The sequence below is a fragment of the Puntigrus tetrazona genome, chromosome 9 (assembly GCF_018831695.1).
Source record: "Puntigrus tetrazona isolate hp1 chromosome 9, ASM1883169v1, whole genome shotgun sequence".
NCBI classification, from domain to species: domain Eukaryota; kingdom Metazoa; phylum Chordata; class Actinopteri; order Cypriniformes; family Cyprinidae; genus Puntigrus; species Puntigrus tetrazona.
In genome coordinates, this window is record NC_056707.1 from 4737237 (window position 1) to 4763963 (window position 26727).

Consider the following 26727-nt stretch of genomic DNA (forward strand, 5'->3'; position numbering starts at 1 on the left):
ATAATCCTCAAGTGAAGGGTTAGCAAAGACATTGCAAGGTGCATACCTGGCCATGGTTCGGGTGAAAAGCCGCTGATCCTGGTGTGAGGTTGCATTCTGTCACAAATGAATGAGGCGTATGGATCCATGTGCAGGCTTTTATTAAACGAAGGCAATAAAAGGCACTGGCATGATTAGGAAGTAAGTCATAGGAACAGATTAGGGTTAAAAATACATACAAATAATAATTATCTCATTTTCTTTGCATTAATGTAGTGATGGACCAATATATGACCAAGTGAAGTTTAATTTTGTGATTATTTCTGAGCACATGAACTGATCATCTTTTTGATACTAGTTAGAGCAAAAAATAAACATGATTAAACATCAGACGGGATATTAAAAGAAACAGAAGCTTACTGAAATGAATCACGTGTCATGTAATCTCTAACCGAGGTTAAGATATCAGTATAGAAGCATGGAAATGATATGTCACATATTGTTGCATTTATTAATGTGCATAAACATTAATCAGCTAAAAATCTTATTAGAGAACAGTATTTGAAATAAATTTTAAATATATTACATATTTTATGGATTTTTAATTAATATGTCTTTAGTATTTAATGTATGTTTGAAAACAAGCGAGGAGTTAATTTGTAAAAAATAAATTATCCATTTTTTTTAAATTCAGCATTCTAATTAATATGAATCAAACTACAGGTGGGTTGTTTTGATTAAATAATAACAATAAAACAATTAAAAACACAATAAAAACATGATTTATGAAATTTAATAAAAACAGTTGTTTTTGCAAATAGACTATTAATTTTTGCATGAATTTGTTTGCAATGCGTTTGTCATGTTTTGACTATAATGAATAGTTTACAGCCACAAGTAACTGGTTTATGCAATTTTTGCTTAGGAGCAAAAATCTGTCTTTAAAATCCAAATAAATATTTAGTATATTTTAATTATTCTTCTGCATGTCATGTTTGGCAGTTTATGCATTTGGGAGCAACTAGATGTCAATATCGATGCATTGTTTATGCATCACTATGCCGAATACCGATTATTGCAGATCAAGTAGACCGATAACCGATATTGTGAACCTACATATATATTTCTATACTTAATGATAAAAACATTTGAATAACAAAGGCTGTGACAAAACCTTTCTTTACACTCTTAAATTTGAGCATTTTTTTTAAATGAATGATACAGTAAGCATTAAAAATAAGCTTAAAATTGTGGTGGGTAATCAGCCAGGCTGATAACAGTCTCCTCCTATAGAGGTGTTAGTCAACCCCTAGAAGGTATGGGTAAAAATAAACACTGAGACCTGCTTCATTAACTGCAGACAACCTTTCTGGACTGTCTCCAGAGAGTCTGCTGCTGCTACTACATCAGTTGTGTTTCACACATTCACCCTGACTGTGTGTGTGTGCGTCTGTGTGTGTGTGTGTGTGTGTGTGTGTATGTCATTGATGGAGAATTTTCTTCTTGCGTAAACGGTGACAAGACCTTAAACCAGATCAATAAACGAATCTGTGCTTTCAATTCAGTGTATCGTTCAGCTCATTGAGATGTTAGTTGAGCTCAGCGTAGGTTTCATTTATCAGAGCGTGAAGCTGTTGTGGAGGGAAAACGGTGAATAAGTTGCTGATGGAAACATTAGCACTTCACGTGGCGATTGAACCTTCTGATGCGTGTTTCCCTGCGTCTCCCCCGGGCTCCCACGGCTCCGGTTAATGTGCTGGAGGAGGGGTGGAAGCCCTTCAATTATAAATGTGTGTGTTCATGCAGTGTTTGCGTTTCCCCCAGAGTGCTTGCTAAGCGTGTTTGTGTTGGGAAGGCCAGTACAGATGTATCCTGTTATCTCACTTGTATCTGTGCCCACTCTTGAAACAGCTTTTCTTAAACTGTCTAACACAACTGTACCGCCTGACCATCAGGGTGAGTGTGTGTGTGTGTGTGTGTGTGTTCCTTTGGGTCTAATTAAGCTGGTCAGAGCATCTCCATACTGCATGACTAATCAATACTGCTGCAGGAAGACACATGCAGAGACTGTAACGCATACACGCGCATGGGATGTCTTAAACAACGTACATTATACTTTCCTTATCACAACGCTTGTGCATTTGAACAATGCATTTAATGTATAGCACACTTAAAACAACTGAAATATTTCTTCCAGGAGCACTTTACTATCAAAAAGTATGTTTCATTGTGTTGCGCACTTCAAATTCCTTAATATATAATATTTAAATGAAAAAAACTGTACTTACAGATAATATCAATGAAATAAAAGGCCACCCAAGTGTACTTTAAGACAGCACACTTTCATGACTGTTTCCTAAAAAAATTAAGTAAACTTAAAATAAAAAGTAATAATGTAAAATGAAAAAAAATGTAATTTAATAATGTTTGTTGTGCTTTGAGGGACACTTATTTTGATGTGTTGACTAACGTAGTAAAGCACATGCAGTACATGAAGTACTTGATTTTAATAGCAGAAAAGTGTTTTACTGTTTGTGAATAAACAAAAAATTCAAAAAGATTTTTACATCGGGAAATCATGAGTTATTTGTTCATTTATGCCACGCTTTGTGTTACATAGAATTTAAATGAGTGTAAACTTTTTTTTTGCGGATGTGTCAGTTAAAGATACAATTTAAAACAAAGTTTTGTTTTAGTAAATAAAAAAATTCAAAATAGGAAATAAACTAAAATATTATTTTGTTTAGTATGTAGATTGAGGCAAAGGTCTGTTAAAACCATGGTAAATGAAATTGTTCATTTGAAATCGTTCATTTCTTTGTGATCTCGAGCCCCAGTGAAGCCTGTAACTCAAGAACTGTCATACGGCCCATAGAGTGTTGCTTAATGACACTGACAGGGCAAAAACATAATTAGCCTTGCTCGATGCTTATTGGACAGTTTCCCTGATCAATGACCATCCAATTTCCAACCTCTACTGTCATTCATAACACATGCATTTTATTACTGTGGCCGTATAAACTGGCATTGAGGAGACAAGATGTTTTGCTTGATTTGTCAATAAATAGACAGAAAAGGCCAATAAGCTGGAATAAAATGTGAAAAGATCATGTAAAGATTGCATTTTTAAATAAGAAATGTCAACATTAAATGAAAATAAACATTAGTTATTTAATATTCAAAGTGAGTAAGATTTAAAAAATACAATTATTTGGGATTTACAAATTTAAATAGTTTAAATAAAAGCAAAAAATAAAAGTAATTGATATCAACAAGCCATTTTTAAATGCATTTTATTTTAAATATATTTTCCGATTGCATATTACAATTGTAGCTAAAGAGACTGAATGCAGTTAAATGCGTTCAATATTTCCCACATATTTCATAACTGTGGAAGTCTTTAGCCAACTGAAACACTGTCCACAGAACCATTATGCAAACTGGCCCCTGAGAAATTTTAAATGTTTACACTTCTGATGACCTCTGTGTAGAGCTCTGCACAGGACTGTTTCTTTTAGTCCCGCTCCCGCAAGGGCACCCACTGCTCCCGCTAAATTTTCGCGTCATCATGTTTCTAATTCTCACGTTTTGTGTTTCAGGTGAAAGTGCTCAATAGTTTGGCTGCGCAAGGATTCACTGGTCATGCTTTGCTTCGGAGGGACAAGAAGAGACGCTAAATAAGAAAGGACGAGAGATTTGAGAGACGAGAAGTTAGATAGCAGCCGTTATCATGTCTCGCCATCAAAGCCGAGCCACCAGCCTGGAGGAGAAGGGAGCCACGCCCATCCACAAGAGCTCCACCCCCTCACACAAGAGCTCCACCCCCACTCACAAGAGCGCCTCCTCTTCCTCTTCATCTCAGAGAGACAGTCGACAGGTGAGACCTCGCAGAGCCTGTGCTACAGTGACTCACTTTGTCCATAAAATCAAATTAACCAGCTCCAAGATTAATCAAGACATAAGCACGTTCAAGTGGGAGTTAACCGTTCGTTCAACCGCAACATTGTTTTATAGTGATTAATAATACAAAAACAAATTACACATTGGCCACAATTAACGGCACCCTTTCATTCAACACCTCCATTCGCCAGTTTAACAGCTCTAGATTTTCTCTTATAATGTCTGATGAGGTTAGAGAACACTGCAAGAGATCAGAGATCAGAGACCATTTCCTTCATCCAAAATCACTCCAGACCCTTCAGATGCTTCCTTATTCTACACCCCTATTACCTAAACTACCATACTAACTATTATTTAGCAGCGAATTAAGAGTTTATTGAGGAAAAAGTCGCAGTGTTACCTATTCTAAAGTGTTGCCAAAAGATAAAAAAGGATTTACAATACACATTGATTTTCATAACACTTTAATTTTTGAGCAATACTTTATATGATATATGTATGTGGGTATGAGTATAACCACAATGTTTTTTCGGCTCATATTTTGGTTAACTGGTAGCATGTATATATTATAAATATTTATTTGGACATTAATATAAAAATAATATTTTAAATACAGAATTATATAGAGAACCGATTACTTGTTTCTTGAGTTTTCATTTCCTTGCTAACAAATTCTTTGATTGAGACTTTTTCTAGTTGCGATTTTTAATATCTTATTATTTAATTTGGACTTTACAAGATCTTGAAGAAAATTGCAAATTAAGTTTTAAATGCAAAGGAATGAGTGTGAATGAGTGTGCAAAAAAAAAAAATAATAAGATTGTATGGAATGTCTACGGTTGCATAATGCGTTATGTTTCACATACCGTTTAAAAATGTGTTATATTTGTAGTTGGTGTGTAGTGTGCAATATGCTGTAAGGAGTAGGTTACTACACCATTCAGTTTCAGGAGCGTGCGATGGGCCAGAGACAGAGAGATGGTCACATTCCTCTTAACCGACTTGCTTGATCAAAGCAAGGCATAATAATAAAGTCTGATCCACAGCCAATTACAGCTATGAAATGTTCACTTAGACAGGAAGGGACTGCTGGACATGTGCAACAACCACCCGCAGTTGTTACGGGACGGCTAAATCAATAAAATTACTGTAATGGATTGATGTTCAACGAAGTGGGAGCTTATTCAAATACACAGCACTCTCCACAAACACTGCAAGCAATACTGAAGAAATTAATGCACATTTTTAGATGTTGTAGTTTCTGCCAATAATTTACAGCCAATAAAGCACATTCATACATTTTATATACACACTGTATAATTTTATAATCTTGCTCCCCTCATATCCAGTATTTTCACTAACAGAATAAAATATGTCATAACTAATTGCATTAAATACAAAGAGCAGTGGCTACAAAATATAGCACAGCTAATGTTAGAGTGGTTCACTCGCACTGAACGATCAATACGGATGAATACTGATTAATACACTTCAGCAAGAGGGCAAATTAACCTCACCTCTCTGTCAGCTGTTACCATGGTGACAGTGAGAGCAGAAGGTTAGTTGTCATTAATGTAAACTAATTAGCGATGTTTGCTAAGGCAGTTGTCACTGTTCTGATTCATACTTCAGGTTCATTTTATTAAGTATATTTTTCTAAGTGTTGTTTTTGTAAAGAGACATAAGTAAGTAACATAAGTACATAAATCAAGTGTACAAAATCAATGTACTAACATGTACGTTAACTCTTTCAATACTGCTTGAGACGAAATTTGCCCGTTTTTTAGTTTATAAATGTATACTTTTAAGTGTGCTTCGGGTAGTAAATGACATTTTTTCAGCTAAGTGAAAACTTTGCTTAAGAGAACATAGACTTTTTTATGTATATTATTATATTGGATCTAAAAGCATTAATGTTGCTAATAATATCATTATTCTGTGCGTTTGGTGTAATGCAATGTGTTTATGCAGTTTAAGGGGCAAAAGCACACTACTTTCCACTAGCTGTACATTATTGTTTCTCCTCTAAGCCCCGCCTCCTGAAACGATTTGTGCAAAGCTCATCATTGTAAAAATGCGAGGTGTGCTCTAATTGGCCAGCTATCCATTGCATTGTGATTGGCCGAATATCTCAAGCGTTTGGTGGAAATGTTATGCTCCTTATCATAACATGATGCCGGCTCTATGTCATTAAAAAGCAATAAAACACATTATAAATGAGGCATTTGTTGCATCCAGGGGGGACATAATTACTGTCCTTGCAGAAAATTGCTTGACCTTATAGTTTCTGTGCACAGCCAGCATAGACTGCTACAACAAAACATAGCGTCTCCAGAACATGGCGCCTGCAGCAACACTACAGCGAGATTAACAGTTCAGCCTTCTTTCTTTAGTAAACATTAGGGTGGTGTTTAAAAAATAAACCCACTCTGTGATGTAGAAAAGTGGGGGCGTGTTTAATCGAGTCATTTTAAGGGGTGTGGACCAGTCTTTTGTAAAGAATATATAATTGGTTCTGAAACTTGAATCTTTGCAACGTTAGAGATCTTATATAGGCAGTAGCAGCTTGTAAATCGCATCATATGACCCTTTTAAAACCTGTATATGATCTGAACCATGGGTTTTATTATCCGTTGGACCGCTCGCCCGCATTTTGTGATTTATCGTTCTTTTGAATGTCATTGGATGTCACTAATCAATAGTAGGAAGGCAGAAATGCCTTTGTTTATTCTAAAAAGCTGATTATATAAGCGCAAAGGAATATGCCAATAACTGTGGAGTTTTCAGAATAAAGGATAAACCAGAATATGCAACTTATTCTGCAGGTGTTGTGCACGTAAACATTTTTAAATGGGCCAACATCTGAAAGCGTGTAAATGTATTTGATAGGAATAGTCCTCTCTCTTCTCATGATTTGTGTGTTACGCTCTGTAGAGCCTTACTGGTTTGTTTAATGACGTCTCTAATGAGTTGGGCATTTTGATCAGTTGGTGAAATTAGCCGTAAACAATTTCGAAGTAAAATCTCTTTTTACTGTAATGCTCCCCCTCACCCCCCAGGCACACACACACACACAAACTAATGTAGCTTAACTTCACTGTGTGTCCATTCATATTAATACTAACAATCCCTGTTTTCATCTCATTTTTCTCCTTTTGAAGGAGACGGATAGTTGGGAAATCATCGAGGGACTAAGGATTGGACAAACTCATGTGCAGAGGCCAGAGAAACACGAAGGCTTCATGCTGAAGAAGAGGAAATGGCCTCTGAAGGGCTGGCACAAGGTTTGGAAATGACTACCATCAGCTGGTTTCCACTGGTCAGGGGTGTGTTTCCCAAAAGCATCGTAGGCCAACTATTGTTCAGCGATTTGGTGTTTCCTGAAACAATAGTTCAAACGAATATTTGCAAACTGCATCGCAAAAAAACTCTCTACCTGGGGTTAAAAGCTTGTTGCTTGTTAGTAAGACATATGTGACCCTGGAGCACAAAACCAGTCACGATTAGCACAGGTTTATTTGTAACAATAGCCAAAAATACATTGTATGGGTCAATATTATCTTTATTTTTCTTGTACGCCAAAAATTATTCGGATATTAAGTAAAGATCATGTTCCATAATGATATTTAGTGAATTTCCTACCTTAAATATATCAAAACTTATTTTTTTATTAATAATATTGCTTTGTTAAGAACTTCATTTGGACAACTTTAAAGGAGATTTTTTTTGCAGCACCTCTTGGGCGCAATAAGCATGCTATCATGCATTGCAATCTCTATATTGCATTTAAATGCATTTTAATCGATCTTTTTTATCACGTCCTTAATAAGCGCCATTTTTGAAAAGCGTGCGTGTGCACATATTCTTAAGGGAAGCGCAGAGTACGACGTAGGGGGGAACCTGCGATGAATCAAATAGCAAATAAAGCACAAACAACATGCGTGTGACGTCATTAACAACATTGTTCTAATAATATGGTTCAAAGGACGTAGATGTGACTGTATTTGTGATTAGCTAGTTCATTTTCATGTCAGTTAATCAGCGAGTTACATCGTTGTACAGAAATCACCCATCTGAAAACCAGCTAAGCCAGTTTAAACCACTTAATTCTGAGAGTTTGATATACAATGTTTTATATTGCTTATATTTCATACTTTATTCCTTACAGTTTGTATTTACAGTAAATATTACAGTTTTTTTCCTCTTGTCTCCTACACAGCGGTTTTTCGTTTTAGATAACGGGATCCTGAAGTACTCCAAATCTCCTGTAGATGTGAGTTTCTTTTAAATGGCTTCCTGTGGAGTGCTTGCAGTGGTGCTCTGTGAATAATAATGATGAATTGTGTAGGTTGGTCAGACAGAGAGACGGTGAGCTGTGATTGGCTGTCCGCTCCCGCTGTAGCATGACTCAGATGAGCTCAGACTCATCAGCAGAAACATCACTGAGCACTGACGCAACAAGGACAGTGTGTGTGTGTGTTACTTCAAAATGCGCTTTAAAGAGACAGTTCACCCAAAAATGGACATTCTGCCATCATTTACCCCTTTTTTTTCGTTCTGCAGAGCACAAAAGAAGATATTTTCAATGATGCCAGTAACCAAACTGGGCTGGTTCCCATTGACTTTGAAGTCATTGAGGACTAATTCTTTGTTTCACAACATTCTTCAAAATATCTTCTTCTGTGTTCGACGTACAGGTTTGGAACAGCTCGAGCATTGAGCGTGTGTTTGTTTCAGATTCAGAAAGGAAAGCTTCATGGCAGTATAGATGTGGGTCTGTCTGTGATGTCTATCAAGAAAAGAGCTCGCCGTATAGATCTGGACACAGAAGAGCACATTTACCATCTGAAGGTCTGTATGTGCACTCATTGAAATATTGTGGAGCGAAGCAGCGTTTGTTCAGCTTCAGGCACTTTTATGTCTTTGGGGTTTATTTTTATTCCTTTTGAATTTTTTTTGTCTTTTTGTTATGTAAAGGTCACATTAAATCTGTCTTGGAAGCTGTTTTCCTGCCTCCATCATTTATATTTGATGCTGTGAAATGGCTGTCTCCTAACTCCGTCACTGTCTCCTTGAAGGTGAAGTCTCCAGATGTTTTTGACATCTGGGTGTGCAAGCTGCGCCACCATCGTTTGTTCCGTCAGAACGAGATTGTTCGCTCTCCTCGGGATGCCACGTTACGGACCTTCCCTCCGTCTGCCAGCGCAGAGTCACCCCAGAACACCCCTTCCAGCGCGCACCAAAACAAGGTCGTTCTTGTTCTGAGTTTGCGTGTTTGCGTTTCCGTCTGTAGTAATTAGAAATGAATGAATTCAATCTGACCCTGTTTATTTTTATGCTTTTCTAAATTGATTTCCCTTTCTTTATATTGCGCGCGGTTTATTCACATTCGGTTCTAGCTCCATTCTGGCAAGTGACAGCCGTTTTTCTCCCTTCGGTTCCCAATGGAAGCATAATGGAGAACAAACGCGGTTTCATGTTGACTATAACAACAACATAAATCAAAGTTAAGCTTCATTCAGACAGCTGTGTAAACGTGTGTGTGTGTGTGTGTATGCCCTTTCAGCAGGGTAAACCCAGTAGTCTGCCCTGGCAGCTGCCACCATCCTGTAGTAATGGACAGAGTAAAGTGGCAGCCTGGTTAAAAGAGTCAGAGGAGATGGATAAATGTGCAGAAGGTAACACACTGTTCAGTAATTAAGATTTAAAACACCATGTGCAGTGCAAAGAAACCATAATAAAACTTTAGAACAAGGAACACTTATTTACTATTAACTACAACGTTTCCCTCAATAAATTATTCATTTTCTTCTTATTCATAGTTAGTAAGGTAGTTGTTAGATTAGGTATTGGGTAGGATTAGGGATGTAGTAATATTCTAGTAATATGCATGCTAATAAGCAAATAGTTAGGAGACCCTAAAATAAAGTGCTACCAAAACCAAAATGTGTGTGTTTGTTGGTATTTGTGGTTTATGGGGATGCAAATTTATTTAATGACAAGGATATGACAGAGATATTATAATTTGAAGGTGGTTCACGAGGACTTCCATTGCCCCCGTAATTGAAAAGGCTTAAAAACATACTAAATGGTGTTTTGGAAAATTTTAAATGCACAAAAATTCCTGCAAGGGGTAGGGTTGGTGTAGGGCACATACAGTAAAAATAGAATAAAAATAAAATAGGAAAATAAATGTTATTAAATTCTTTGGACTGTAATATATTTGGGAATCATGGTACTGCTTTTTTTTTTGCTGATGTCAATAATATATAATCTGGTGTCGAGATCTAGAATCTAGCGTTGTCATTGAAAGAAATGTGAATTATAAAATAATTAAAACATTCAGATGCAATGTGGTAATGAGAAAAGGTGTTACTTTCATGTTTCATTTAAACAATCATAAACATCTTAACAGTAGACTAAAAAGAGTGTAAGTAATTTCTTTACAACATAATATAAGAATTTCTGTTGTGTTTTTATAAAACTCAGCGTGTGTGTTTGTATTTCAGAACTTGCCTACTGCCAGTCTAGTCTTTTAGAATTGAGCCAACTGCTGCAAAGTCTAGAGATCTTACAAAGGACACAGTCAGCTCCTAACTTCACCGACATGCAGGTATATCCATGCACACACACACACACACTCACACACTGCTTCTAGGTGTCTAGCATATTTCTACAGATTGTGTTGCAGGCAGATTGTTTTTCACTTTAGCTGAGCTATATATTTTTCCAAACATATCCACAGGTTCCGACACCAATAGCATCTGATGTATTGACTTTAACACACACACGTATACACATACACACACAGGCACGTATATATATATATATATATATATATATATATATATATATATATATATATATATATATATATATATATATATATATATATATACTGTGTGCCATTTCATTGGCTTGTACGAGTAAAAGAAATCGCTCAGCATAGCTATATGGTGAACTGGGAATTGGCTGAGAGTGTAATCCAGCTCTATAATATATACAGCAGCTTTACATAATTGAGACATCCCTAACCCTCAAACTAATTTCACCCCCTCCAAAACCCCACATAATTCTTCCTTCAGCGTTTTCACAGATGTCATTCTCATCACTTCTTTCTACAAACTAAAATCTCATCACACATTTACAACATCTTTTGTCACTGCCAGTGGCTCCGGTGCTTCAGTTTTCTGCTATTAACCCTCTCACCCCTTTGCTTTGCGTGTGTGTATGTGTCCATGTAATTTAGAGTAACTGTGTAGATTTGACAAAGAAAGAAAAGCGAGGCAGCAGAAGATGGAGGACTAAAAGTGTCAGCAAAGATGCAAAATTGCAACAGCAGGTACATCTTCATAACACTCACAATCAACACTGAGAAGAAGTCTCTGTCATCTATGCATTATTTATTGCATCATTTTGGCATCTGATTCAAATCAGCAAATCTGCAATTGCCATTGCGTACTGGCCCTGAGTTGTAGAGGCCACAGCTGACCACAACAATCTGGCATACTTTACTGAAACAGTACAGCATTGCTCCAACATTGCAATTCAGGCATCTGCATCAGTTTGAAATGTCAAAAGTGTGCCTGCGTGCACAAGTGGCTCAGTTGTTTGGTGAATTTGCCACACGGTCTCAATGCAGCAGGGACTGCAGCTGGGAGAGTTTAGTGTGTGTCAGTTTCCTTAACCTTCACACACACACACACGCATGACCACTTACCCTCTGAACAACCTCATTATTGCAGTCCTTAACCTCAGCCAAAGCATCAGAGGACACCGCCTGCTGCGGTCTAACACTCTGAAGGCCTGACATTTGACTCAGTGGATCCATTATAAACCATTTAAACTGTTTCTGAACCTTTAACAGTGTACTGGCCGTGGTTTAAAGGACTTTTTCCATTTATAATGGATCGCTACAGACAAGAGAGTGCGAGCGAATGGGACTGGCCGTTTCTGTTTTATTTTGTCATGAATGTTTTGTTGTCATTAATTTGGATCATCAATTAGGAGCACAACTCATGTGGAGCACAACACATGAAGGTTATATGTAGGATACAAAACATTTGATGTGTAAAATTATGTTGTTTAAAAGAATGTGCGCACCAAAGACATTCAAGTGCATTACTGTAAAATCAAACTTTACTTTACATTTACTTTACATTTATTTTATGCTAAGTATATATTTACATATTTATGCGCTTACTGAAATATCCTCCAATTGTACTGTTTGTATACCAAACTGACTTAAAGTCTGCTAAATTGGAACGACTTTTATGCGCTTAATGCGCTTTGATTGTGTGGAAGTAGTGCTGAAGTCCAACTGAAAATTTTGAAATTTTGGAGCTATTGCATTCAAAGACCAAAATTATTCAAAGATCATATAATCCTAATCAACAGTCACATTAAAACACATTTTAGGCTTTATATAAAGAAATGAGCATTGTGCAAGCAGTACTCCAAATAGTTTAATGATCATGATATCAGTAAGTCAGTAAATATTTTAATATATTTGTACTGTACTTAGCATGAAATGAATATATATATATATATATATATATATATATATATATATATATATATATATATATATATATATATATATATACTTTTTTTAATTTAACTGAGTGACAAATGAAATAATTTTCTATAGTACTAGATAGATCTAGTGTATGAGTAACTCTTGAGGTGTGTTTGGTTACATGTGTCTGGCTCTTGTGTTCACCCCCAGGTCCAGTCACTACCCCAGTCACACAGTGCTAAAGTAAGCAGAACCTTCACTGTGATGTTATCTTGGTGTCAAACCATGACATCACCATGCTGTAGTCTCTCAAGCCCTTGCATGCAGTGCTGCTTTATATTCTCTCTGCAAAACATTATGTCAGTGTGACCTTTTTAGAAACAGCTTTAGGTTACTGTTGTAACCCGAGCTCTTTGAGGGAGATGAGAGTGATATGGTGCTATGTAGTCTCTCATTGGACACACATCTGTATAACAGTGCTTAAATCTCTGTACCATAACACGTTAGGCTCCTCCTTAGTAAACTGGGGTTACAATTGTAACCAGTAGTGCTCTTATTGTCCACTTGCTTGACATCTCATTGTCAGATATCTTGTAAAGATCTCAAAATAAGACCACCTGCACTCCAACCCCCCAAAAGGTGTGCACTGAAGGTGAGTAAATGGTAAAAAAATAACATTTCTCTTTTGATTGAACTATTCCTTGCCTTCAAGACCCTGCTTTTAGCATTGTATTGGCTTAATGAGTTCTAAGCTATAAAATGTCACCAACATGTAAAGGGAAAGCCCAATCTACCAGTAAACAGGTGTTTTGTTGACTCAAGAGGTAGTCATTGGCCCAGTAGAATGAACTCTAACTCCTGGAGGCCTTTTAATAAATAATGCATCTTGATGGCATCTTGATGGCTTCCCTTAACCAACGAGACAAGTGTTTTAGATTGCTGTACCTCTTGCTGGATTTGCAAAACTAACAAAGGACTGCTTACAGCCCACCAGATATAAACAGTACATCTCTTCTCCTACCCACACCTAAATGGGGTTGGCTGAAAAGCTGAAAAACCCACTTTGACGCAGTGGGGACAAATGCCAGAGTGGGTGTAAAGTTATCTCAGATAAGATGTGAACCTGAGGCATGCAGGATTAATAGAAACCCTCTTCAGCTCACTGACATGCATCACTGTGGTGAATCTAGGTAGTAATCGTATATTAGGCAGTCTTGATATCCACCCTATTGAATCCCTATAGAACCATCTGCTTAGTAGCCAGACACAAATGGTACGCTCATGATTTACCTTCAAAGCCTGAATGTTATGCTGATCCAGCTCCTCTGATCCAGGAATATCTAATAGATCATAGAAACAGATTTATCTGATGTTCTTATACATGTGGTCCACGCTGGCCATAACCACTTAAAGCTGTCTACATTGAAAGTATAAAACGACAAATTCTGCCAAAATAGAACTGGGCATCAGTTTTCTGCTGGTGCCTCATCATGTCCGGCGTCAACAAGGTTTTACACTTTAAGTCAAGTAACAACCTAATGGAATTAGCTCAAGGCCTCAGATTTACGTCAGTGACATTCGGAAACATGCCAGTTTAACTTATTAGGAACCTTAAATGGTCATGATACCCCATGTTTCAGCAGTTAGTTTTCACTAGGGAAGCGCCGATACTGGTATTTATCAACCAGTTTGAATACGTTAGGCTATAGGCAATACTTTGCTTGTCTCATTCTGCACCAATACAAATATGTGCGCATGTTTTGCTTGCTTTATGACTATTCCTGTCACTTTGGAATATAAATTGCAGCATGCTTCTGCTGAAAAAACGCTACTTATATTTCTGAAAGAATTATAATGAGTGGTTCCCTGCATTATTACAGCAAGATGCGTGATTACAGTACTGAGCCACTGTTTTAATGGGCATAATTAGGAGTGAAAATTAAGTTAGCCAAGTAACATTATACATATTCTTTTGGTTTCTGTACCTAACATTAAAAAAATGATCAAATATAATGAAAATGCTGGTATCGGTACTCTGTATCGGCAAGTAGCAAAAATAAAAGTATTGTATCGGCCGAGTACTGGAAAAAATGGTATCGGAGCATCCCTAGTTTTCGCCACAGTTTTGAAAATTTGTGTTAAAACACAAATAAATGCGCAGCCATCTGCTTTTGCAATCTGCATTGAAAATGTATGAACCTCTAGCACTAGACCTCTAGAAAATGTAGCACCTCTAACTTTTACATCTAACGCTTGATTGCATCAAGCAGCTGTAAAAACCTGTTTCACATTGTGAATGAATTTCATTCTTGCTGAACTCTTACAAAGCAACAAAAAATCAACAACACTAAAATTGCAAGTTGCGACATCAACACAAGTTTGATTTTAAAATGGGAAGATGAAAATAACAATTAAAATTAAAGGATGCTAACATTGTCTTGTCTACTGTATGATGTCCAACACAAACATCCCTAAAATCTCAAAAAGTAGTTTTGTGCTTCATGACCCTTTAACACAAACGTCCAGCATCACCTCTCTCCTCCAGCCCAGTCTGATTCTATTCAGAGTGGGAAGATTAGAGCTGACAGGTAGAAATGCATAAGCAGACTGTCAGGATACAGGTGTGCCGGTGTGTCTACGACTAGCATATCTGCTACACTATAAAATGGACAGCAGATACTTATGAGGTGAACGTATCTACATATACTGTATCTATTCCATATCTATACATGCTGTGTCAAAGTCTTCACTTGGGTTTTAGCAAAAATCCATGTCTGTGCCTTTGACAGACCCAGACACATGTATTATTCTCCGGAAGAGCATTCAACCAATGGAAGAAGCGCAACAGACATTCCAACATTGTTGATATGCCCACTTCAGTGAGAAAGATGTCCTGTTCACTGTCTGATTCTTAATAACAAATCCCCAGTCATGCATAAATGTGTCTGTCATGGTTAACCTTGTGGTTCATCCCGTCATTGAACCACTCTCCCAGAGACTGATTTTCCTCTAGTTGTACAGTGCTCTAGTCATTGAGCTGACACTCATTCTTATCTGCATAAATGTCTGAAGGGAGTCAACTTCAAAGAAGTCAGACATCTTTGAAAGTCTCTCCCAAAAGTAAATCAAACGGTACGACTGCTATGCCCAATGTTTAACAGACTCAGACAAAGACGAAAGCACACCAGTGTCCCACGACTGAACTGGTTTAGCATGCATCCTTAGAGGTCTGAAGGGGTAAACCATTTTTTTCTATACAAAATTCAGCGATTCAGAATATTGATACACATATCCATGATTTGAACTCTGAGATAATGGGTGAAAGCTTCAGATCCAGAACAGAAAAAACTGCTTAATTTCTTTTTGAAAGAGAACAAACTTAACAGAAATAACAAGACATATTATTGGCCCTTGCATCCCAGACAATATTCCCCCCTAACAATGGTCCTCAGACAAGGTGAGAAGATGAACCCAGACTTCACTGACTATCAATGTGGGCATGCTTTTCCCACAAGGTGTTTTGCTGGAAATCCTGCATAAAGATTGCTGTTCTGGGAAGCACCCTTGGATTGAGTTTATGGTAATTAGAGGAAGCAATTGACAGCAGTGCCTAGGCACACTGGACAGATGGTGAGATCTTGTTCTTTATGAAAGCCATGAATGTTTGGCCTGTTATTGAAATAAAATCTTCCCTCTGTTCAGTGCGTATTAAAACAGCACATTGTGGGTGGGCATGAAGTCCTATGTCCTGCAGAGTTTAGCTCCCACCCTGATGAAACTCACCTGTGTGTAACTTTACAGTGACCCTGAAGACCTTGGTTAGGTTAGTCAGGTTACTCCACCCCAACATGAAAATGTTGTCATTAATCACGTACCCTTCTTTCGTTCCAAACCCCTAAAATTTTGTTCATATATTTTGGATGAACATCGGATGGCTTGTGACTATCCCATTGACTGCCATATCCTTGGTGTGTGGTTAACTCAGAAAAGCACGCTGTTATTGTCCAGCGGATATGCTACTGTGCTAAATTGTTGAATAAAGCCATTATTTTTGTATTTTTGTCACTTCATAACATTGAACCACTGATGACAAATTGAGTATTTTGACAATGTCTTTCATGCTTTTCTGGACCCTTTGGAAAGTGTTCATTACTTTTAGGGGTTTGGAACGACTTGAGGGTACGTAATTAATGACAACATTTTCATTTTGGGGTGGAGTAACCTGACTAACCTAACCATGGTCTTCAGGATCACTATAAAGTTACACACGGGCGAGTTTCTTTAGGGTAGGAGCTGAACAAAGTGTGCTTAAAATGTGTTATGCCACAAGTGGAAAAAATGTTAAAGGGTTAGTTCACCCAAAAAGGAAAATGTTGTCATTAATTAGAAACTCACATGTTGTTCCAAATCTGTAAGACCTTCATTCATCTTCGGAATGCAAATTAAGTTGAATTAAGTTGCTTTATTACCCTGCCCCTGCTAGTTATTTTGTTGTTCGTGCAGGGTCAAAAAGCTCCCAGATTTCATTAAAAAATTCTTGTTTTCCAAAGATGAACAAAGGTCTTGCAGGTTTGGAATAACATGAGGATGAGTAATTAATGACAGAATTATTTTTGGATGAATAAACCCTTTAAATTAAATGCCGAGTCTGTGCAGTTTGTCATGTACAGAAGGGGAAGGCCTTCTCTAGTGCAGAGGTTCCCATCCCTGGTCCTGGAGTACCTGGACTTATATTGGATAAATTCCTAACGCAATGATGAATTGATTCAGGTGTGCTTAATTAGGTAACCATACAAAGTAACAATCCATCCAGTGTTTTGTGTACTCTAGCACTAGGGATGACCAGTGGCTTGACGTGGACTTCATGAATGGCCACACCGTTGCGTGTAATGTACCATAATGAGATGTTGAGTGAGTCGACCAAATGAGAGCAGACTCTGACCTTATCCGCATCCTTAAATTCAAAGTTGATGCAGTAAAATAGGGTTTGAACTTGAATGTTATGAAATAAACTGGATCTCAGCAGTTCTGAATGATGGGGTTTTGTTCTGGCTCAAACTAACTCTACTTACAACATGTGCTGACTTTGTATGACTATGTGATTATTGACTATACGATATGGTTTTGATTATTTCAGCTCATGATAACATTAATGCATGCTGGTGGTTCATGTGTCGTCATGTGCTAATGTATAACTTCATTTCACTGTTGACCTGTATGCTTAACTTCAAACTGCTTTGCCTGATGTGTGTTTTTGCGTGTATGTGAAATCTTTACTGGAATCTAACTAAACTTTACTTATCCAATCTAGACTTCAGATGTCCCCAGTTGTTTTTTTTCTTCATTCAACTGTGAAAGGACTGTGTTCAGAGGCCCAGGTTGCTGGTTGTCCCAGGACTGTGTCTGGGATCACTTCTATCTCACTTTAATTTGTGTGTGTGTATGTTTCAGGTTCCCCTGAGTGCAAGTATGTCTCAAGTGCGTCTCCACTCCTCTAATCCTAACCTATGTGCGGAGCTGGCTGATTTTCAAACCCCGGTCACACGTCTGACTGACAGTATTGACAGCGCCAGCGACTACATCAAACTGCAGGAAGATTTCTGCATAATTGCACAAAAAGGTGAACAAAGCATTCATGCCAATGTCACTGGATCAGCACTGCAGAAATTTCGTGTTTTTAATTTGCTATTTTTTTGGTGAATTGATTCAAAAATACTCACTTCTAAAGTTACCAATTAAAAAAATACAAAATAATACATGTATAAAATGGATAGTTCTGGTCCTTGATTCTGAGCTGAGTTCGAAGCTGTTATAAAAATACTCTACAAACATAGACTTTTGTGTACTTTTTGTGTTCCGCTTTGTTGGAACCACAACCGTTTATGAGGAGCTACATTCTTTTGCCAGAAGAATAATTTTGTTGAATTTGATTTGCTCAGATTTAGAGAAACCTTGTTACATATATGTAATAACAGTTTTATAAAAGCAATAAGGTATGGTTTACAGTGAATTTATAATAGCTGTGGGGTCACAAGCTTATTGCTTTTATAAAACGGCTATTACATATACGCAGCAAGGTTTCACAAAGTCAGCCTGAAAAACAAAAGGTGCACGGCTGTTTTTGAGTGACGGCGGGCGACAGGTTCTGACCCGGACACACGGCCTGTACTCTGCATGAACCTGTGTGCGTGTCTGTTGCAGTGCACTCTCTTCTGAAGTCCGCCTTCAACACTGTGGCCATAGAGAAAGAGAAGATTAAACAGGTGTTGTTGGAACAGGAGCAGACCGGCCAATCAAATCAGATTGTAACCCTCCGCCGCTCCCTATCACAGGTAAGCTCCGCCCACCACACACTGTTACTGTTATGAACAAAACAAACAAAAACACTGTTTATTTTACATTCACATATTACTCTTTTTTTTTGTTTCTTTGGTTTTGAAGAAAATATATGCTCTCAGGAAGGATGCATTAAAGTGATCAAATGCATTTTTAGTTTTATTTCAATTAAATGTTGTTCTTCTGAACTTTCTGTTCATCAAAGAAGCCAGTAAAATAAAAATACGGTTCCATGCTTTGCTCAGGCTTTTCTGAATGCAGATAAAAAGATAAAAAGATAAAAAGTAAAAAGCAGATAAAAAGTTCCTACTCAGATGTATGCATACATTTTTTAAAGAGCATTTTCTGAATTTATGCACATGTTGGCATTTCCATCCAGTGTTTTTTATGCGGCATTCCAAAATGGAATTCCAAAATAGATGGATGAAAACATAGATACTGAAGACGGGGTTAATGATGCATCTTTAATAAATGCATCTTTTATAAATAACCCAGATTTGCATTAAACATAATTTATAGAACACTTTTTTTGGTACTTGTTTAGTAAAATTATTACCTGAAATTATTTTTAAAAAGTTTCATTATATGTTTAATAAATAAATAAATAAAGTAAAAATGATTTTTGTTTATTTGTTTTTACATAGATGCTAACATTGCAATAATTACCACTATAACTACCAAAACAATAAAAACGATTAACTACTACATTTTAAAATATATTTACATATTTAGAATTATTTTACTTTATTTTAATCATATAAATGCTGCCGCGGTGAGCAGAAGAGAATCTCTCTGACCCCAAACCCGTTTAGAATCAGATTCACAGTTTCATCCTCTAACCTAAGACAAATAGTTTTGTTATGAAGCTGTATTCAGTGAATGTAAGTTACTGTTTTTTTCATGCACTCATCTACTTGTCGTGGTGTTGTCTAGGCCTTGTCCCAGAATGCTGAGCTGAAGACCCGTCTGAACCGGATCCACTCCGAGTCGGTTCTGTCCGATCAGGTCGTCAGTGTGAACATCATCAGCAGTCCTGACGAGGTCTGATATCCCTCCTCTCCGAACCATTTGAGTTCCTAACAGTGAAAAGTTTCTGATATTAATGACACTTGGGCTTCGGAAGACCGGTCTGGTCAGGATATGTGGATCTAACCGTCCCTTTTCACCATTGAGAAGAGCATAAAACCGTCCAGAGCAACAGCGTTTATCATCCATTCTCTTGATTATAAAAGGCAGTCACTGTTTAAGCTCGAAAATCTCTCGCGTTCGCTCTCGTTTGGGTCTTTAAAGGATGAATCAGACGGAAAGTGACACTCAGTACTCTGGCCTCATAGACTTTGGCTGCAATACAACCAAACAGAGCAATCATTAGACATAATGAGTCCCACGAGATGGCTGCTCGTACTGATCAACCATGTGTTTAACTATTGGCAACAGATACTGCGTTTCAAGGCTTTCGCTTTCTACAAGACTTAAATCCTTCAGGCTTTTGTGCTCCTCACCTCGGGTTGTATATCTTTGCGAGATGGCCTTGGGCATAAGTGGCTGCCTGTGATAAATTTTAGCTCTACAAACGCAGATCTGCAACTGACACAGCACCTGAAATTCCTGAAATGTGCATGTTTGTGCGTTTTGTAGGCTGGCGATCCGCTCCACGCGGGCATCCCTCTCTCTCAGCAGGTGTCCAATGAGAGCAGGCTCTCCATGTCAGAGTCTGTGTCGGAGTTCTTCGATGCTCAAGAGGTGCTTCTGTCCGCCAGTTCATCAGAGAATGAGGTGAGACGCTGTCTGTGTGTGTGTGTGTGTGTTAACGTTAAAAATACGGATTCATGCTGCTGCTGAACAATAAAACGTTTGCTCACGTTCAAAAGTGTGGGCTTACCAAGATTTTTAAAATGTTTTTAAAATATGTTTCCCTATTAAAAAGCCCTTTTAAGCCTATAAATAAACGTAAAAAATTATATTCAGATGTTTTATCTCACAAATCTTGCAATTCCTATGTTTTTTTTTCTCAGGATTGTGAGATATGAACATTAGTTATAGTTATTAGCAATTAATTCTGAAAAAAATCACACAAAATTATCTTACAATTTCAGGAAAAAGTCAAATGACATTATGACACACAACTGATTCCCTTCATAAAGGGCCCTTCTAGAAGGCCGTTAGCGAAGGAAACATGTAGCGGTCACTTCACAGAACTGATTCACGTTTGCGATCATGTGATCTTTACTAAGGATCTCGCAATGCATTATATATATTAAATATCATTTAAGACTGCTTTGTTTAAGCAGGTTTAGTTTGAAAAGGTATATTTCCAGTATTAAATTAGACACAATTAAAGAGTATTAGAAAAAAAAAAATATGTTTGGTCCGTCCTAAACGCTTATATGAGACATAATGCCCTGCACCCTTAAAAGGCTCACTTCCATTTGGAATTTGCTCGATATTTGCAATTCTGATTAAAAAGAATTGTGGAATAAAAAGTTGCAAAAATCTTTTTCAATTTGTTATTCAGTGGCGCAAATGTGCTTTTACAGTCTGCCCTTGTTTAATGAAAATACACTAAAAACTTTCCTTCAGAAATCAGCTGAATACTTTTGTTGCTCAGGAAACATGTCATCTTATTATCAATTTTGAAAACTGTTGCACTTCTTGCACGACAACCATAATACCATAACTTTTCTTTGATGCGTATTAAAGCTCAAGTGAATCATTGCAGTTGACAGCTAGGGTTTGTCAGTTGTCAGCTGTCAGTCTCATCTGTGTAAGCATGACTGTTTGTTTAAGTGTGTTTGTTTGTATACATGTACACTGCACTGCAGTAGGTCATTACACACACACACACACACACACACACATTTTACAGTTAGTCAGCACTGCGCAAAATGAAAGACAGTGAGTATCATCATCTCTCTCTCTCTCTCTCTCTCAGGCCTCTGATGACGAGTCTTACGTCAGCGATGTGAGCGATAACATTTCAGAGGACAACGCCAGCGTCACAGATAACGTTTCCAGACAGAGTAAGATTGCTCTCTCTCCTCTTCGTTTTGTTCCGTTCATTAGAGCAGGACGCCGTCCTGATGGGACATATGACCTTTGCGATACACACACACACACACACACACACACACACACTCTCTCTCCCTCCAATAGATCCAAACGCACACACATGAGCTGAAAGACAGATCCTCTCACAAACACATACAGTATGTAATGTATTACCTACAGTGTTTAATGTAAAGCAAGTAAAATTATGGCTATTGTAATGTGAATATCAAAATATAAAATGCAAAGAGATTAATGTTGAGGTCATATTTCACCCCAAACCCAAAAGAAAAGAAATTTTTTTTTTAAATGTTTAAAAATGTAAAGATTGTCTTTTGCCTTCCTTTTGATGTTATTTTCAGGAAAACTAATATAAATGTGTGTGTATATGTATATATGTATGTATATGTGTGTGTATATATATATATATATATATATATATATATATATATATATATATATATATATATATATATATATATATATATATATATATAATACACACACACACACATTTATATTAGTTTTCTTATTATAAAATATAACTTTTTTTCTTTTTTTTTGATGCTGGGAAGACGTGTAATTTAGATTTAAATGTTAACACTTTATTAGTTGCTTATTAGCATGCATATTACTAGAATGTTAGCCATTTATTAATCCTAATTAAGCACATATTAATGTCTTATTCTACATCCCTAATCCTACCCAATACCTAAACTTAACAACTACCTTACTAACTATTAATAAGATGCAAATTAATAATTTATTGAGGGAGAAGTCGTAGTTAATAGTTAACAATTGTTACCTATTCTAAAGTGTTACTGTTCATATATATAAGTATATATATTTTTCGGTTTTCCGTTTTAGTTTAGTTTTATTGTTTTTGTTCTGTGTTTTCATTTCAATACACATCTTTTTTATAAATTTTTATGTCACTTTTAGCAATACATGTTTTCGAATTAAACGAAAATGAGAAAAGCTGCCTCTGCAATCTGCATAAAATAAGCAAATGTACATATTTTAATTAGTCAAACGATTAATCGCGATTAATCTAATCCAAAATAAAAGTTTTTGCTTGCATAATAACATGTGTGTGTACTGCGTATATTTATAATGTAATATCAATACACAAACACGCATGTATATATTTAAGTGTATATATTAAATATACATAATATCAGCTATATGAATATAGACATAAATTGAAACACATGAAAATATGCGCATTTATATGTACATAAATATTCACAATATACAAAAACCTTTATTTTGGATGCGATACGATTTTATTTTAGGTTATTATTTTTCAAGCATCCCACGAGTAACCGTATGTTTCTTTCTCAGTGCCTAATGGGGATCTGGCCAGTGGTGCGTTTCGTAACGGCAGACGTACGTGTCTCCCTGCTCCCGCGCCTGACACTTCCAACATTAACCTCTGGAACATCCTGAAGAACAACATCGGGAAAGACCTGTCGAAAGTGTCCATGCCAGTGGAGCTGAACGAGCCCCTGAACACACTGCAGCACATGTGTGAGGAGCTGGAGTACACAGAGCTCCTGGATAAAGCAGCTCAAACCGACGACCCCTATGAACGCATGGTACGCTCCAGCTCTTAAAGGGACAGCTCACCCTAAAATGCACGTTCTGTCATCAGTAGCTCACTTTCATGTCATTCCAAATTCGATTTTTCTTTCAAAGCAGTGCTCTCAAACGATTAATTGTGATTAATCGCATCCATAATAATATTTTTTGTTTACTTGATATATGTATGTGTACTGTGTATATTTATTAGGTAAATATAATGCTTTTATATATTTATGTTAAATATATTTATACATAATAGAAATATTTACTGTATATATGTGCATGCATATATACATCATAAATATAAACAGCACACATACATATATTATGTGAAGAAAACCTTATTTTGCATGTGATTAATCACGATTAATTGTTTGACTGCACTATTCAAAACATATAAACCTGCAAAATATCAAACATCCCAATATTAAAAAGCCAATTCCACAAAAATCCTAAAGACATCATGATCCATATGAAACACACAATCAGTTGATATGATGAAGAGATTTAGAAGTTTTATTTACTTGTAAACATTTATCAGCTGACATAGAGCACATCAGTTATGGTCAGCGGAAGGTAAAAAGAGCAAACCTGGAATGGGTGGAATGACACAGAAGTGAATAAATTATGACATTTAATCCATTATTAGGCGAGCTGTCCCTTTAAGAGAGTTAATGGTTTTTTTAATTATCGAGAGACATACACCTGACAAGCATTGGAAACCATTCTTTGTCGCCGTCAGTGTTTCTATAAAGAATCTTTAACATCTATGAAAACTTGCCATTCCACACTAAAAGGTTCTCACTGGAAGATTTGAAAGGGTTCTTTGGTTCTTCCGTGGCATCACCTCAAAAATACCCTTACGAGACCTTTATTTTGAAGAGTGTAGGTATAGTTGCTGGTCTAGTTACTCTAACGAGCTTAACCATAATTTTCGACCAAATCAAAACGAAGTCCATCAATCAGTAGACTCGCTTATCAAGGCCAGACTTTTGGGTTGAAACAACCGGCGTGGGCTACACGTAATTTTATCCTGACTTTCCAGCAATGAAATGTAGTCCTCACAGAAACACACCCACATACACACGGACGTTCACACGCTCACCTTCATGCACAGTGATATAACAGGAGCTTTTACGTGTCTGCTGGAAGGGCGAACAGGGCCTGAAGCAGGAACGTGTGTCCCTTGAGGACAGGAAGGTGGGCATTTACCTCTGGCCTCATTAAGTCCCTTTACCGTAGCCTAGTTTGTGTCCACACACAGTGACGCACACTTGTTCTCCACGCTGCAGAGATACTGATACCGTAGTAATGATGCTGCAGTGTAGGCGGCCGGCGGCTTTAGACTTACTGCGGCGCATTTACTGACTTTGAATACATCCCCAAAAAATGTTGTCTCTCTCCGCAAAACAAACAAAAATAAAAAAATATATATATATTTTATAAAAATGCTGTATGGTTTTAAGTGCATTTTGACAGTTTTTTACAGTAGTTTTTTTTTTTTTTGTACAGAACAATACAGTTAAGAACCCATTTCCATTACAGTTTAGGTTTGTGTATTTTGTATATTGTGTATATTATTAGTAGCAGTAGTAGTAATGAATACAATAATGAGATTTTTTTTAAGGTAAAGTCAATTTCTAGGAAAAAGAGATTTTATTTTCTATAAAACCGAATGTTTATATGAGCTCTAACAGCAAACACTGTCATGATGTATAACTATTTTACAATAGAAACAATATTTAATATTATGAATAATCTTAGCCATTGATGAAAATAATGTTACAAAGCACTAAAAGATAAAGTATTATTATTATAAATGTTTACCGTAAGGAGATTTTTCAGAGGGATGTGATTTTTTTTTTCTCCAAAAAATAATGATGTTTTTATCAACATAAACAGCAAATACTACAAAGACACGTACTTTAATTATTTTGCTATTTAAATACGATATTTTAATAATCATGGTCATCATATAACTATTATTATTATTATTAGCGTCGCAGTGCATGCACAAAATAGATTTAGACCTGACCTGAAAGCTGGCAGGCGGTGTGTTTGTGTGGATGCAGTGCTCTCTTAAGGCACATTTATCCCATTATGTTGTTTCGGCGAGCAGTGCTCCGTCTGTATAAAGAGCACACAGTCTATTTGGACTCCATGTTTTCAGTAGTAATGAGAGTATTGACAGGTTGCCTTGTTTGTGTGTGCAGGCAATCGTTGCAGCGTTTGCAGTTTCAGGATACTCCTCCACTTATTACAGAGCGGGCAGTAAACCCTTTAACCCCCTTCTGGGGGAAACATATGAATGTATCCGTGAGGACAAAGGATTCTGCTTCTTTTCTGAACAGGTATGAATTAATGTGTCTCACACACGCACTTTAGCTGCAGTACCTGTTCCAGGTGAGTTCCTGTCCTTCACTGTAGCACTGCACCACTTCCACTGTTTGTGTGTGTGTGTGTGTGTGTGTGTGTGTGTGTGTTTGCTGGAGGCAAGGCCATCAATAGTCCTCTGGCGAAGGTTCTTCCTGCATGACTTGAAAAGGGTCTTTGTCAGCAGTGAACTTTCCCACAGGCTGAGTGCGTCTCACATAATGCATTGTGTTCATAGTGATGAGAGAGAAACACTCAAACAAGCTCAGCATAGTGTCATTTATCTCGCTTTATCTCACATCCTCACGCTCTGGAATAAACTGACCGACACGTGTCTGTCTCTGCTGGCGTCTGTTGATCTGTGAGAATCAAACCGATTACCCCGCAGCCCTTTTACCTTTCAGATTTTTGCTTTTGTTTTTTTTAAATGGATCAGCTTCAAATCAGCTGTTGGCCTTTATAAAGGAAAGCAACCACTCCAGGGAAACATTTTAGAAGCTATTTTTTATGGCTCACCCAAAAATTTTAATTGTCTGTTAATATACTAACCCTCAGGCCGTCCAAGATGACTTTCTTTCTCGAGTAGAACCGTAAAGAGGTTTCCAGCTGAAAATGGTTCTTGGTGATTGGTGCCACCAGCTACCAGCTACCGTTAATGCAAGTGGCAACTTGAAAATAATTTTATTTACAACATTATTACTTGCAATCCATAGCCTCGGCCTTCTTACAGCCACAAATGACTGGAACCTTTGGTGAATGAGTTGAACTGAAGGCCACTGCATATATATTGACACACAATGGAGCTTAAAACATAAACTGTGTTTAAGGAAATACTCCCCACACCGGCCATTTTGACATTTTTATGAGTATTTGATCATTTGGACACACAATCACTTTAACATTATTTAACATTAAATAACTGGGTTTTATTATTACTTATTTAAATTAGAAATATTGCAAATGCATTATGTAAAATATGTTATTGCTCTTTG

General features: G+C 36.9%; 1 protein-coding gene across 8 annotated transcripts in view; it reads left to right on the forward strand.

Annotated features, from left to right (window-relative positions):
- The window catches only part of osbpl6 (oxysterol binding protein-like 6), a 51660-nt gene that overhangs the window by 16682 nt on the left and 8251 nt on the right, over window positions 1–26727 (forward strand). The window contains exons 2-17 of one of the 8 annotated variants that reach the window (XM_043248632.1): window positions 3579–3856; window positions 7041–7163; window positions 8099–8152; window positions 8617–8730; window positions 8958–9128; window positions 9446–9557; window positions 10389–10492; window positions 11129–11221; window positions 12608–12640; window positions 17849–18017; window positions 18599–18729; window positions 19667–19774; window positions 20372–20509; window positions 21666–21753; window positions 23123–23376; window positions 25576–25713. In XM_043248632.1, the coding sequence (XP_043104567.1) occupies window positions 3710–3856; window positions 7041–7163; window positions 8099–8152; window positions 8617–8730; window positions 8958–9128; window positions 9446–9557; window positions 10389–10492; window positions 11129–11221; window positions 12608–12640; window positions 17849–18017; window positions 18599–18729; window positions 19667–19774; window positions 20372–20509; window positions 21666–21753; window positions 23123–23376; window positions 25576–25713 (1977 nt within the window). In that variant the 5' untranslated portion in view covers window positions 3579–3709. Of the gene's footprint in view, window positions 1–3578; window positions 3857–7040; window positions 7164–8098; window positions 8153–8576; window positions 8731–8957; window positions 9129–9445; window positions 9558–10388; window positions 10493–11128; window positions 11222–12607; window positions 12641–17848; window positions 18018–18598; window positions 18730–19666; window positions 19775–20371; window positions 20510–21665; window positions 21754–23122; window positions 23377–25575; window positions 25714–26727 lie in introns of those variants that run through there. The other 7 variants (XM_043248633.1, XM_043248634.1, XM_043248636.1 and 4 more) reach the window with 7 other exon arrangements.